This window comes from Lontra canadensis, unplaced genomic scaffold (genome assembly GCF_010015895.1).
Source record: "Lontra canadensis isolate GAN:19392208 unplaced genomic scaffold, GSC_riverotter_1.0 scaffold158, whole genome shotgun sequence".
NCBI classification, from domain to species: Eukaryota; Metazoa; Chordata; class Mammalia; order Carnivora; family Mustelidae; genus Lontra; species Lontra canadensis.
In genome coordinates, this window is record NW_022631152.1 from 2,124,738 (window position 1) to 2,140,800 (window position 16,063).

Consider the following 16,063-nt stretch of genomic DNA (forward strand, 5'->3'; position numbering starts at 1 on the left):
TTTAGGATTATTTGTTCTAGTTCTGTGAAAAATGTTGGTATTTCATTAGAGAATACATTAAATCTGTAGATGGCTTTGAGTAGTATGGACATTTTGAGAGTATTTGTTCTTCCAGTCCAGGAGCATGAGCTATTTTTCCATTTGTTTGTGCCATCTTCAGTTTCATCATTGTCCTAGTTTTCAGAGTACAGGTCTTTTACATGCTTGGTTAAATTTATTCCTAGACATTTTATTCTTTTTGGTGCTATTATAAATGAATTGTTTTCTCTTTCCTGCTATTTCATTATTAGTATACAGAAAAGCAACTGGTTTTTTGTGTAATAATTTTGAATCTTGCAGGTTTACTGAATTCATTAATTCTAATAGTTTTTGGTGGAGTCTTTACGGTTTTCTATTTATAATGTCATATCATTTGCAAATAGTGACAATTTAACTTCTTCCTTACCAATTTGGATGAATTTTCTTATCTAATTGCTATGGTTAGGACTTGCAGACTATACTGAATAAAAAGAATGGACATCATTGTCTTGTTTCTAATCTTAGAGAAAAAAACTTCCAGTTTTTTACCATTGAGTCTGATGTTAGCTGTGGATTTTTCATGAATGACCTTTATTTAGCTTAAGGTATCCCCTGAACACACTTTGTTAAGGATTTTTAAGATGAACAGATGTTGAATTTTGTCAAATGCCTTCTCTGCATGTATTGAGATGATTTTATGGTTTTTATTCTTATTTTGTTAATGTGGTTTATCACATTGATTGATTTGTGAATATTGAACCTCCCTGCATCCCTGGAATAAATCTCACTTGTTCTAGGTGAATGATCCTTTCAATGTATTGCTGAATACACTTGCTAATATTTTGTTCAGGATTTTTGCATCTATGTCCGTCAGAAATATTAGTCTGTACTTTTCTTTTTTTTCATAGTGTCTCTGTCTGGTTTTTGTATCAGGGTAATACTGGCCTCGTAAAATGTATTTGAAAGCTTTCCTTCCTCTTCTGTTTTTTGAAATAGTTTGAGGACAATCAGTATTAATTCTTGGTTAAATGAAATGTAGAATAAACATATAGAGCAATCTGGTCCTGGACTTCTGTTTACTGAAAGTTTTGATTACCAAATCAGCTTTGTTATTAGTAATTGGTCTGTTCAGTTTTTCTCTGTCTTCCTGATTGAATTTTAAGAAGATGATATGTTTCTAGGAATCTATCCATTTCTTCTAGGTTGTCCAATGTGTTGACATACAATATTTTGTAGTATTCCCTTATAATCGTCCATATTTCTGTTGTGTTGGTTAATTCCCCTTTCATTTCTGATTTTACTTATTTTTTACTTATTATTTTATTACTTATTTATCTCTTTTTTTCTTGATAAGCCTGGTTAAAAATTTAACAATTTTGTTTATCTTTTCAAAGAACCAGCTCTTGGTTTCATTGATCTTTTCTATTGTTCTTTAAGTTCCTAATTTATTTCTGCTCTGATCTTCCTTCCTTCCTTCTGCTGGCTCTGGGCTTGGTTTGTTCTTCCTTTTCTAGTTCCTGTAGGTATTGGGTTAGATGGTTTGAGATTTTTCTTGTTTCTTGAGTTAGGCCTGTAAATTTTCCCTATAAATTTCCCTATACATTTTCCTCTTCAAACTGCTTTTTCTGTGTCCCAAAGATTTTGGATCACTGTGTTTTTATTTTCATTTGTCTTTATATATTTTCTTAATTTCCTCTTCGATTTCTTTATTCACCCATTGGCTGTTTAGTAGCATGTTATTTAGCTTCCATGTTTTGGGGGGATTTTTTTTGCATTTTTTTTCCCTGTGATTGATTTCTTATTTTATACCATTATAATCAAAGTATATGTGAAAGGATTTTAGTTTTCTCAAATTTATTGAAACTTATTCTTTAGAATGTTCCCTGTGAACTTGAAAAGAATGTATACTCTGTTGGTTTTGGATGGAATGTTCTGTATGTATCTGTTAAGTCTGACTGCTCTAATGTGTCATTCAAAGACACTGTTTCCTTATTGATTTTCCGCCTGGATGATCTACCCATTGATGTAAGTGAGGTGTTAAAGTCCCCTACTATTATTGTGTTACTGTCAGTTTCTTGCTTTGTGTCTGTTAATATTTGCTTTATGTATTTAGGTGCTACAATATAAAAGAAAAATTTTAAGACTTTCCGATACTTTGCATTACATGTAGTTGGGAAAAATAAAATCTTTATGTAGTTTGAAAACATTATAAAAATAAAAAAACAAAACAACATTATAGTATCTTATAGTAGAACTCCTAATATAATTCCTATACTTTTATTTGAGTCTTTGGTTGTGAAATTAGTTAAGTGAGTAGTGTCAGCATTAAAAAATACCATGAAATGGAATAGATATTTCAGAGTGCATCGCATGTAGTAGGAATTTTTGTTCTTATACTTTTGTTTCAGCAATGTGTATTTGTGTACCGAGTCACAGACCAAAAATATATTCCTTACTGTGGGTCATAGTCAAAAAAAAGTTTGAAAACACTGGCTTAGAAAATCCTTTAATTCATTTTGTTATCTTCTAGCTTTTGTTACCTTACTGAACGGGGAGCAAGCCCAGAATGCAATTCGGATGTTTCATCAATATTCTTTTCGAGGAAAGGACTTAATTGTTCAGCTCCAGCCAACAGATGCTTTGCTGTGTATTACCAACTTGCCCATTTCTTTTACATTAGAAGAATTTGAAGAACTTGTTCGTGCTTATGGAAATATCGAGAGATGTTTTCTAGTATACAGTGAAGTTACTGGCCATTCCAAAGGCTATGGATTTGTGGAATACATGAAAAAGGACTTCGCTGCAAAGGCTAGATTGGAGTTATTGGGTAAACAGTTGGGAACTTCAGCTCTGTTTGCACAATGGATGGATGTTAATCTATTGGCCCCAGAGCTCATTCATTCTAAGTGCCTTTGTATAGATAAACTCCCTAGTGACTACAGGGATTCAGAAGAGCTGTTGCAATTTTTTTCCAATATACATAAACCCATGTTTTGCCAGGTATGTATTCTTAAGGTATCATTTGAAATATGTGAAAATTTCTGCTTATGTATTCTACATGCACTCACAAATTTATTATACCTATGTGAATATCACAATGGATAATCTAATTCTTCTTTAGTCCGCAGTGAAGACTTTATGGTCACTCTAAATTTTAAGTCAAGTCCTTTTGTGAATGAGTCAATTTATATTATTATATAGTAGATATGTCTTAGTAAACCCATCACTTATTCACCTCATTCTATCAATTTCTTGAGCCCTTCATCCTTTGATCCATTCATCCGTCCACGTTTTACTTATTATCTTCTCTGCACCAGACACTATATTGCTTAAAGTTAGAAATACAGAGAAGAGAAACGTACTCTCTCAATACTTCACAATTTTGTAGAAGGTACTGACAAGCAAATAATTATAAATTATATAAAGAGTAATGTAATGGAAGATAGGAAAGTATTATGAAGCTTAAAAAGAATGTGAAATTCTGTCTTAATGGGATCATGGTGAGACATTTAGAGAAGATCCTGAAAACTAACAACACTGGTAAGACTTTTCATGCACTTGATCAGTAAAATTATATATATAGTCTACTAAATAGATAAAAATATGTACCGTATAAAGCTCCTTCTCTTGTAAGTGTTCAATAGCAACTGATGAACTCTTTCCTCTCTTGCTTCCCTTAATTTCTTCCTTCCCTCTCTTCTCTCCTCCCATGTTCCTTTTCTTCTTATCCCATATTCCCTGCCCCCACCACCCACCATTTTTCTTTAACCATACATTTGTTGAGTCTCTACTATTACACTAGAAAGTTTGGAGTTGTTATAGTTTTTTATATATATATATATATACACATATATATATATATGCATATATAATTTATGTGTGTATATATATATATACACACACAACCACATATATATACACCTATATATTATTATAATGTATTATATATCATGTTTATATAAATATATAAATTATTATATATATTGTAAATATATTGTATAATGTATAAATAACTAATACAGATTATATATAACTAAATAACTATATATACTGTACAACTCTAATTATATGAACAATAGATTAATGCTACCATCTTTTTCTTACATTTCTACCCCTCCAATCCCAATATATACATAAAGAAACCATCTAAGAGCATCATAAAGTTAGAAAATTTTGTGACAGATCTTACATCCAACCTTTTCCCAGTTATTGAAAGGTGATAGATGTTGATATCTAATCCATATCCTTTTCTTGGATACTAAAATTATTCAGTGGTATTCTGTGGTCAAAGAAAATTCTTTATATTTGAGGCCTTTGAAACAAACATGAGGAGAAAACCCATTTATCACAACTTGTATTTCAATTATGTATCCCAGAGTTGGAAGGTACATGACAGGTTCTCTAATCTAGGTTGCCAGTGGTAGAAAAATGTTTGTTATATTATTTGTGAGTGACCATTTAGCTTCTATTAAAATGTTCCAAGATAATGGGAAATTAAGTAGATCAGAAGTCAGACCATTCCATATTTGAATGGCTTTCCTACCGAACTGAAATATTCCTCTCTAAAACTACTGATGCTGTGAACTTAGATGAGTTTGTCTTTTGAAAGAATTAAAATGGTATTATAATTTATATGGCATGAAAGCTATCATAATGAACCAGGAATAATAGTAAGTGTTTCAAAAGTTCTCAAAAGATTAATAAAACAAATTTATGATGCCTTTATCAGTGGATCTATGAAATTCAGGCTCTTTTGCCTGGTAGGTTGACGTGGATTGTACTGAAGATAGTCTCTTATCTTGTGATCATGAGACATCAAAGACTGATGGCTTTTACAAATCTGATTGTAATATCTGGTTTGGATTACAAGAGGAATGGGGTTGTAGGAGAAATGTTTGGAAGAGGCAGATGTTTTGCCTTTCTATCATGTAGTTGGAAAAGTTTTGTGGAAGAAAAGACATTTGAGGACAGTTTTAAAAGGAAGAAGAATGTGAAGGGAAAAATAGAAATTTGTTCTAACAATACAAGAAAGTGAAGTTTCTGAAATAAGATAGAAACTTAAAAAGACTGAAATTATTTAATTGTAATATTAACTTAGGAGACATGAAATCCAAACACGTGTTGAGACCTACCATGCTGAATTTTATCACATTTACCACTTTATCACATAAATGTGTTTAAGATAAATCAGACATATTCAGAAATTTGAAACTTTTTAGTGTCTTATTTGTTCTTATTTTTGCTCTTTGTACCAGTCTTTATAGATCCAGGACTTTAGTATCTTCCTTTACACTCTTATAGGTGGGTGACTGGAAACAAATCAAGCTCAGCATTGCAGGAGTTCATTTAGGGCACATTCAGAAATAAAACTTGTGTGTTTCATATGGCATTTTAACAAACCCTGGGGCAGTTTTCCCAAATAAATTTTGATTTGGAATACTTGACCAAATTCCTGAGATCTGCCTAAAAATTATTGAATTAAAAGTTGAATATGGTTCCTCCTACTTTTCTTCTCTTGATAATACAAACTTTAATTTACATAGCTATGTGGTCAAATAATTGTTCAGTATCTTTCACTGTCCACGTATCTGGTAAATTCAAAGAAGCTTTCAGTTACTGAGTCTCCATATTTTTCTATGTCTAAATTATCAGTTCTACATCTTTCTTAAAATAGAGGGAATATTATCATTTGAGCACTGAATTTTTTTTTTTTAAGAATTTTATTTATTTATTTGACACAGAGAGATCACAAGTAGGCAGAGAAGCAGGTAGAGAGGAGGAAGCAGACTCCCTGCCGAGCAGAGAGCCTGATGCAGGACTAGATCCCAAGACCCTGAGATCATGACCTGAGCCGAAGGCAGAGGCTTACCCCACTGAGCCACCCAGGCGCCCCTTGAGCATTGACTTTTAAAATAAATTAGAAAATCAAACAATTAAAAAGAAACTTGACAGAATCTTGTTTATCATCCTATCTTCAGTAAGGACCATATCTAAGCAACTAATGAACTTTTATTTTTATTTATTTGTTTGTTTATTTACTCATTTAGAAAGTAATCTCTACACCCAACTTGGGGCTCAGACTCATGACCCCAAGATCAAGAGTCTCATGCTCTCTCAACTGAGCCAGCCAGGCCTCCCACAACTAAGAAACTTAATTTTAGAGAGAAAGAATATATTATTTTCACCAGCATCATGCTCTGATACATTTGTTTTTGAATTTGAAAATTATATACTGAAAATAAATATTTCTAACTGAATATTCGAGTTCTCCTTTTAACAGAATGTATTAAATCAGCTTGCACAGGATGAAGGTAGTTATGTTGGTGGCTTTGCAGTGGTTGAATATAACACTGCGGAGCACGCCGAAGAGGTTCAGCAAGTAGCGGATGGCATGACCATCAAGGGAAGCAAAGTTCAAGTTTCCTTCTGTGCTCCGGGAGCGCCAGGGCGAAGTACGTTAGCAGCATTGATAGCAGCTCAACGTGTGGTAAGTCTAGCGTTCTTTATTAGGATCTAGAAACATTCGCGTACTGTTTTAGTCTCTCCAAACCAGTTGGCCATTCACTGGACCCTCATCATATTTCCATTACACAAAGATATTCTTCCTTTGAAAAAAACCTGTCTCAACAGTATCTCTGTCATGTCAAGGCGGAAGTCATTGCAAAAGAAGAAATTGCTTTTGGTAACGTTTATCCAAATAAATTTTTTTGGAAGGAACGTTCTGTTGTATATTTTGAGTGTGAAGTCTGTTTTTTCAAAGCGTTCATAAGTATCTGTCGTGCAAATACAGGAAGGCATGTGCTTTGCTTTTGCTCACAGGGCCCATTGTTACTACCTCTCTATTGTTAACTGTGTGCTTCTTCTCTGGGCCTCTCTCTCTGTGAAAGTTCGTGTGGATAGTGACTAATCCTTCTTCAGTTTTGACTCGAGGCACTTAGCGTAGTAAATACATGTTGACCAAACTAAGGAAGGAGTACACTTTTGAGGGATGAAGGAAGAAATCTTCATGATGGAAGGGACATTTGAGTGTGACATTAAAGTCTGATTTTGCATTGTACTGTTGGGATTGGAGGATAGGATAGCCAGATAAATAGAGATTTTGCATGAGACATTATATGGAAAAATTCATGCTTTATCTCAAACCCCAGTTTAAGTGGCCATTCTATATTTTCACTTGCTAAATCTCACAACTGTAAGGCGGTAGAGTGAGTTGAACAAAAGCTTTCAAGCTGGAGAATGAGGTGAATTTGCATGCTTCTAGAGTGGTGAGGTGGAGGTGGAGCAGTGTAGTAAGGGTGCCTGGTGAGATGGTAGACTGATGACAAATCAGGGAGGACCGCTGAACACTGGAGGAATGGAGATTGAATTTGGTAAGCAGGGGGGAGCTCTTGAAGTATATAAACAAGACAGTGATGGGATCAGAGGTAAGCTATCAAGACATTATTCTGAAAGTGGTTCGTAGGTGAACTGAGAAGGGAGGAAAACAGAGGAGATTGCTCTTGGTCTCACATCTCTTGCCCTTCTCTCCCTGTTCTTTTTTTGTTTTTTGTTTTTTTTGGTTTTTTGTTGTTGTTGTTGTTGTTTTTTTAAAGTTCATATAAACCACATGGCACACTATATTTAAATCAGTTAGGAAAACATATACATCCTCAAATGCAAACAAGCAAAAGACATGAAAAGATTATTCACAAAAGAACAATGCAAAACAATCAAAATACAAAAAAAAAAAAAACACAACCCCACCACCCCACCAAACAAACCAAAACTTCTCTAGGAAAGAAAGAAATGGAAACTAGAATACGCTGTTTTTCACGTATCAGATTGTCAAATTGCTTAAAATTCTAATACTATTAGAAAGAATGCAGAGGGAGACACTAGTTGGGTGTAAACCAATATAACCATTTGGAATTTCACAATATATGTGAAAGGCACTAAAAATGCTTTAATCTTTGACCAAGAGTCTATCGTGAAAAAATCCTCAGACATCAGACAAAGATGTTTTTCTCTGAGCTATTTACATTTCATTTCCAGCAGGTGCGTGTTTTTTGGGCCTTTACCATGATCCAGCTTTGCTCTAGGAACTGGGGGTCTAGCAGTGAACACAAGGGACCAAAAACTCTGCCTTTATGGGGCTCACTTTCCAGTGGGTCCCCACACCCCAGAGCTCCCGAGTTTGCCAAGGTGACTGCAAATGCCACTTCTTTCCCTTGGCTCTTGTACCACCCCAAACTCAATATTCTACACCTCACATCGGACTACATTTAAACTTGATCATTCCCATGTTTCTCTAAACCAAATGTGCCGTTTCTCTAAATATTTTTCCTTTCCCCCAACTTTTTATAAAAAAATTTGAACATCCAGAGTAAATGAAAGATAACGAATTTCTATATATCCTCAGCCTAGACTCAAAAAACCTAACAACCTGCACACCTGTGCTTTCTCTCTCCCTCCTCCATTTCTACTAAAACCATATGAAAGCAAACTGCAGGCATCATAACACTTCACATTTAAAAAGCCCGGAGTACAGCTTCTAAGAATAAGGCTGTTCCTCTACGTCATCGGAATGCCATTATCACAGCTAAGAAAATTCACAATCGCTCCATAATCTGTCTAAAATCCGATCTCTGTTCTCATTTCTCCTGATGGTCCCCCAAAATGGCTTTCACGGCTGGGATCTGTGAACCAAGATTTCACTAAGTTCCAATAAGTCGCTTTGTCGCTTTGCTCTCTTCAGACTCCTGTCATCTAAAACATCTCCCCACTTTGTGTTTCCGACTGACCTTGGCCGAATCCAGCCTTGTTGACGGCAGCACGGCCCCCACTGCGGATTTGGGTGATTGCCTCCTTTTTCGGTGTTTTAACTTGTTCCTTTTCCGCCTGTATGTTCCTTCAAGGCGAAGTCGGGGCTAGACGCTTCATTGGATTCAGCTGAACCATTTTTAGCAAGAATGCCATCCAGGTGATGCTCGTTTCCAACTGCATCGCATCGGGAGGCACTAATGTCAGCTGGCCCACTCTTCCTGTTGCTGAGTTTGATCGTTTAGTTAATTTGGGAGCTGCCAGATTGTTCTGAAGGAAAAGTACCATTTTTCCTTTGGCAACTGTTAAGTTACCTGTGAAACCATGTAAACATCCTCTTTCTAATAACCTGGCTTTTTACCTCCGTTAATGATCCTTCCTGAATGAACCATTACCTTGGAATTGCAAAATGGGAATGTTCTAGTGTTCCTTCTGCTTACATGAGGTGATATTCTTCTATAAAGAAGCCTCCTCCTTTGTTTTTTTTATTCATTTTGCTCGGTTTTTGAGTATCAGTATGGATTCATGATGGGTTTGTTTTTGGTCTGTTTTTTGTTTTGTTTCTGTTCTATTAATTTAGAACTATTTGTTTTTGTCCTATTCCTCTGGATGCTCAGACTGTCACAAATGTAACCAGTAGGAGCCCCTTTAAGTTGGCTACTATGTTTCTTTAGATATATCCCTTCCCTCTTTGAGCATTTCCTTCCTTTCTGGCACAGCAAAATACCTTATATACTTTCTTATACTTTTCTATAGTAGTCAGCTACTTCTCCAAAGAGGTCTGGTTCCTGTTAGTGTGGAACAGTACTTAGAAACCAACATCTGGGGACTCTGTGTGCTCATTACTACAGGCAGGTCAATGCCTCTGAGAGGCCTTCGCAGGACTGACAGCTAGGAAATCTGTGTGTGCACGCGTGCTCACATGGAAGCCTTCCACTCCAATCCAACACAGGGCCTTCCTTTTTACTCACCCCATTCTGTATTGGCATCTCCCTTTGCTAAAAGTGTGGACCCTGGCTGACAACATCAGTACACTGTATGATATTTCTCTTTTCCACAATTACAGAATTTCACAATGACTCTGCACCATCACTGACAACAAAGGGAGCGACTTCAAAACGATAGACATTTGTTCTCTCTCCGTTCTGGAGACCAGAAGTCCAAAATCAAAGCAATGGCAAGGCCATGCTCCCTCAGAGCACCCTAGGAAGGGTCTGCGGGCTACTGGCAACCCTTGACTTTCCTTATCTTAATATATGCATCATTCTGATCTCCGCCAATGTTTTCATATGGCATTCTCCTATCTGTGTGTTTCTGTATCTCTGTGTCCAAATTTCTCTCTCCTTACTAAGATGCCCATTATTGGATTAGGGCCCACCCTAATCTAGTATGACATCATCTTAAATTTGTTACATCTGCAAAGACCCTCTTCGCAAGTCACGTCTCCTTCATACCAGAGGCTAGGACTTCTGCACATCTTTTCAGGGGACACAATTCAACCCACATCGTCTACTGAGTAAAGTTTAGAATTTCTTTGCTTTTTATAGTCCCAGAATAGATAGATCTCAGTGATGATATAGAAATGAAATTCAAAAATTCCTTGAATTAATTTTTTTTTCTGCGTGGGTATGTTATCCATCTGATAATTACTTAGGTTCATCCATGTCGGTTTATTTTCAATTCCAGAGTCTGGTTTTTCCCCAGACTTGTAGATTTCTCTTTATTCATTGAATATGCAAAGCATCTACAAGGTTTATAAGTCAAAACTGGATAAAAAAGTATGCCCAGAAAAGTCTTACCCTCTGCCCCACCTTAGGAAGTAACCAACTTTACCAGTTTCTCTGTTTTCCTTCTTGTACTTCTCACTTGAGATGAGAAAAAGAAAATTGTGCATGTGCCTGTGTAATGGAAATCACCCACTGTCTGGTCCGGAATGCCTCGCTACAATCGTGTCTCCAGCTGCATGGTACTCTGTTGTGTGTCTTCCTCATAACGCATTTACCCAGTAAATGGGTATGTAGGTTCTTTCCAATATTTTTAGTTATAGCTTCATCCGCGAAAGGCTATGGATTTCAATCAGCCAAGGGAAGAGATGCATGGGCAGAAAAGGATAGAAACATCCAGAAAAGTTCTACTTGGAATTCCAGTTGTCTTCCCCCAGCAGAGCTATGACTAGAGCTCATACCCCCGGGCAGCAATGTGTGACAGCCAGGAAAGCTCACCTGAGTCTTGGTGTCCAGAGTTTTCCTTGGGGCTCAGTCACCTAGACCAGGTGGGTCACCAGTCTTCAGGACCCCGGAAGCTGAGCTATTGTCACCTGGCCCATAGCCCTGCTTATCTGGTCCCTCTCCCTGTTCTTTAACCTCACCTCTGGTCCTGGATCCCGCCTCCCTTCTTTTGTAGTTTGTCCTTCCCTCTTTGGTTCTGTCATTCTCCTGTCCTAGCTTGTGTACGTCACAACTTCAGCTCTTCTTTGACTGTCAACGTTGTGTCTCTGCTTAAATTGCCTCTACTGGACCAGACTGACTGTGTTTAGAATTCTGAATCCATCCAGTGACGTATTTCTGCACCAGGAACCTGTGTCCTCTTGAAGAGAAACACCTATGCGGCTTGGTGCTACTTCATGTGTGTAATACATGTTAATGGCTGCTCCCCAGCAAAACTTGAGCTCCTCATCTCTCATCGGCTGCTCATTCCCACTTTCTACAGCCACTATCTCAAACCTTCACTGTGTTTCTCCCTTTGTCCTTTCTGTCAGCTGATCATGGCTCTTCATGTTTAGAAATACAAAGGCCATGTGCTGGATCATTCATCACCTCTTCTCATGCTGCCCCAGCAAATGTGTCCCATTTAAAAAAAAAAAAATTATTTGAGAGGGAGTGTGAGTGTGCATGGAGGTGGGTGGGGGGAGGAGCAGAGGAGGAGGGAGAAAGAGAAGCTCAAGCAGACTCTGAGCCGAGCACGGAGCCCACGTGGGGCTCCATCTCATAACCCTGAGATCATGACCCGAGCTGAAACCAAGAGTCGGATCCTTAATCTACCGTGCCACCCAGGTGCCCCATGTCCCTGTTTTTTACTTCCTTTTCTCTTTAGTAGCATTCATTCCACAAATACATACTGGGCACAGTGAGAGACGTTTATGATTCATTAGTGAACAAAATGGACAAAGATCCCTGCTTTCTTGGAGGAAGAGCTGTGCCTCATCCTGCCAGTGCTGGGGCTCATTGACCACGTCTGCCATCTCCAAGGACCTTGATCCTCACCTTCCTACTTCCTGTCATTGGATGCTCCACTAGCTCCATCCCTCCTGCTTGTAGACACGCTCAGATCCTTCCCTTTAAAAATGATCTCTACACAGTGGTCTATTACTCTTCCTTCACCTCGGAGCTTCTGGAATAATTAGGCCCCACTTGCTGTCCTCATTTCTTCATTTCTGTCTCTGCCAGATCCACCATGGTTTCTGCCTCTGCTATTCATGTGAAACTGTTCTCGTTAAGATTCATAGACATTTCTCAGTATTGAGGTTGAATAGGCGCTATTCAGTCTTTTATCGCTTGGTCTCTTGAAGAGTCTCCACTCTAGATTTCTACCCCACTATTCTTTTTCTGCCTAACTACTCCTTCCCCTTCCTTTTCCTTAACGGCTGGTATCAGTACGTGTGTGCATTTGGTTTTTCTCACTTTCTTCTCCTTGTGTGCTCCAGCAGCCCCGGTTACCGCCGATCAAGAATGACTTGCAAGCGCCTATTTTTTAACCCATTCACCCTCAGCACAAAATCTGTGCTTCCACATGATTATTAAGCATTCCATCTCCATGTTATATAAGTAGTTATGTTATGAAAGTAGTTCAATTTCAACATTTCCAAAAGAAAACTGTCTTTTCTCTGGATCTTGCTTTTCTGTGCTCTGACCTGGACTTGCTGAGTGTACAGGTCTGAATCCATCCGATTGCCTACTTTGCACCGGGGCGCTGTGTTCCCTTGGAGAAGAACACACACCTGGATGGCTTGATGCCACTACACATGTGTGACACACACGTACAATTCTGTGTTGTGTATATGGCACCCGTTCACCCAAACTAAAATTATCTGAACCAACAACTCAGTTAATCATGATGGGTCTTCCTCACCTGCTCCCCAAATCTAGATGTTGAAAATATTAGCAAATCCATTCAATTGCACATCCTAACATCTCTTCAATCCTTGAGGCTTGTCAACATCTTTGTTTACTCAGGATCTCCTCTTTTCTCATCTAGATGATAAAAATAATCACCTGTGTAGTCACCACTATAACTCATCTTCCATAGGGCCTCAAGAGTGATTGTTTCCATCCTCAAGTCAGATCGTGTTATTCACTTGCTTAATATTCTTCAATACCTGCATAAGTTCAGGTTTCTTTGCACGGCGTGCTGGGCCCTTCGTGATTGAATGTCAGTGACAATGAGAAATCTTAAATGTTTCTTGATAAAAAGTAATGCATTTGCATTACTTGGATTCTCGTATATAATCTTTTATCAAGTTTTCTGAGATAAAAAAACAATCATAAATAGGACTGAAATTTATCAAAATATTTCTTTAACTATTTAGATAATCATGTGATTTCTTCCTAAATTCATTCATGTGCTGAATCACTCTGATTTCCTAACGATAAACCATCCTTCAATAAGCTCTAATTGATAACATTTTTCCAATGCATTGTTTGATTTGACTGGATAATATTTTATTTTGTTATATGCTCCTGCGGTCATAAGTGAAAAACGCTGAAACCATCATTTATTTTGGAATCAAAGGCATACTGACTTCATTAAATGATTTAACTATTTTTTCTCCTTCTCCCCCTTTTCTTTCTATTTCATGGATCAACTCACATAAAATAGGGCTTTCCTGTTCTTTGAAAGTTTGAAAAGTCTCATCCATGAAATCATGCAGACCTAGTCCTGGAGCCCCATATAGAGGGAAATCATTGGTTACTGATTACGTTCCTTCTACAGATATTTAGATATTTTAGTTTTATTTTTTTAATTTATTTTTCTTTCTATAGCATACTGGCATTTGATTATATTCTATAGATTATCCACTTTGTCTACATTTTCAAATTTATTGGCACGTAGTCATTTATAATATTATTTTAAAAATTTGTTCTGATCCATGCTTCTGAAGTCCTGGGATCGAACCCTGCCTTAGGCTTCCTGCTCGGGTGGGAGCCTGCCTCTTCCTCTCCCTCTGCTCTTCCCTCTACTTGTGTTTGTTCTCTCTCTCACTCACTCTCTCAAATAAATAAATAAAATCTTAAAAAAAAATCAAATTGTCCTGTTTACTGTTCTCATTTGTATTGTATATTTATTTGCATTTTCTTTTTTCTCTTTGATCAGTTTTTTTTGTTTGTTTGTTTTAGAGAGAGAATGAGAACGCACATGGATGGGGGTGTTGCAGAAGGAGAGGAAAAGAGAGAATCTCAAGCAGTTTCCACAGTGAGCACAGATCCTGAAGCAGGGCTTAATCTCACGACCCCGAGATCATGACCTAAGCCAAAATCAGGAGTTGACTGTCAGTTAACTGTCTGAGCTACCTAGGTACCCCTTCTTTGATCAGTCTTAGAAAAGATTTCCCTGTTTTGTCTTTTCAAAGAAACAGGTTTTGTTCTGTTCGTTATTTCTATCTTTTGCTTATTTCTGCCCTTCTTTTAAAATTTTAATTCCAGTATAGATTACATATGGTGTACATTTCAGGTGTACAATATAGTGATTCAGCAGTTCTATACCTTACTCAGGGCTCCTTATCTTAAGTGTACTCTTAATCCCCTTCATCTATTTCACCCATCCCCCACCAACCTCCCCTCTGGAAACCATCTGTTTGTTCTCTATGGTGAAGAGTCTGTTTCTTAGTTTGTCCCTTTTTTTTTTTTTTGTTAGTTTCATAAATTCCACATAAGAATGAAATCATAGGGTATTTGTCTTTCTCTGATCTATTTCACTTACCAATTACACCCTTTAGATCCATTCATGTTGTTGCAAATGGCAAGATGTAAGTCTTTTTTTTTTTGGCTGAGTAATATTCCTATGTGTGTGTATGTATGTATCTCACCTTTTCTTTATCCATTTATCTATCAGTGGACATTTGGGCTGCGGCCCTATCCTGGCTATTGTAAATAATGCTTTAGTAGGGTGTATACATACATAGGGGCATTTGTATTTTTTCAAATTACTGTTTTTGTATTCTTTGAGTAAATACCCAGTAGAGGAATTACTGAATTGTATGGCAATACTATTTTTAATTTCTTGAGGAGCCTCCCTACTGTTTCCCACAGTGTCTGTCCTTATCTTTATAATATCCTTGTTTTCTTCTTTGGGGTTACTCTTTCTCCTTTGTCTTTATTGATATTAATTCTTAGCACCTTTGTTTTCAATCTATATTATTTGTATTTTCTGATTAATTTATTAAATCAAGTTTCTTTTTAACTGTTATACATATGTATCCTGAATTTTATTTTATTTTGGCTTTTTAAGTTTTTCTTTTAATCCTAGTTAACATACAGTGTTATATTAATTTCAGGTGTACAATAGAGTGATTCAACAACTATACAACATGTCATAAATTTTAAATTATAAATGTTTCAAATTGTTTTATGATTTCCTTTTAAACTTAAAGCTTAATTACTTTTGTTTCCATTTTTCAGTTTATTCCACTGAGGAATTTCAAGAAACTGTTCTTCTGACATAGATTTGTAATTTATTGCACTGTGGTCAGAGAATCTAATCCCTAATGTTGATTTGGCTGCATTTTGTTTTGTCGAATGGTTACTTTCTGTGAATGTGCCATGTAGGCTCAAAAACAATCCAAACTCTCTGTTTGTGGGTCACAAGGTTAAATGTGCATATATGTATGTATAAATATTGGTTTGAGACTATTAATTGTGACTCAGATCTTCCATATCTTTGCTTACTTTTTAATTTGATCTGTCAGTGTCTGAGAGGAATGTATTAGAAGTTATCATGTATAATTGTTGGATTTTCTTTTTCTCATTCTATTAGTTGTTTCTCCATAGACAGATAGATAGGTATAGGTATAATTATTAGGTACATATTTGTTTGTATTCCTATTGATTACCCCTCTGTGTGTTTTTCTGATGTTACAGTTGCTACTTGAACTTTATTTTCATTTATATTTGCCATCCCTTCATTGCCAATCTTTCTGTCATTTTAGGTATGTGTCTTATAGTTAACATGTCACTCTAAAACATTTTTAAAA

At 36.6% G+C, this 16,063-nt stretch overlaps 1 protein-coding gene across 2 annotated transcripts in view; it reads left to right on the top strand.

The window, feature by feature from the left end:
* RAVER2 (ribonucleoprotein, PTB binding 2) overlaps positions 1-16,063 on the top strand; it is a 93,205-nt gene that overhangs the window by 22,923 nt on the left and 54,219 nt on the right. For both annotated transcript variants that reach the window (XM_032844865.1, XM_032844864.1), the window contains exons 3-4: positions 2,549-3,018; positions 6,314-6,505. In XM_032844865.1, the coding sequence (XP_032700756.1) occupies positions 2,549-3,018; positions 6,314-6,505 (662 nt within the window). The remainder of the gene's footprint in view (positions 1-2,548; positions 3,019-6,313; positions 6,506-16,063) is intronic.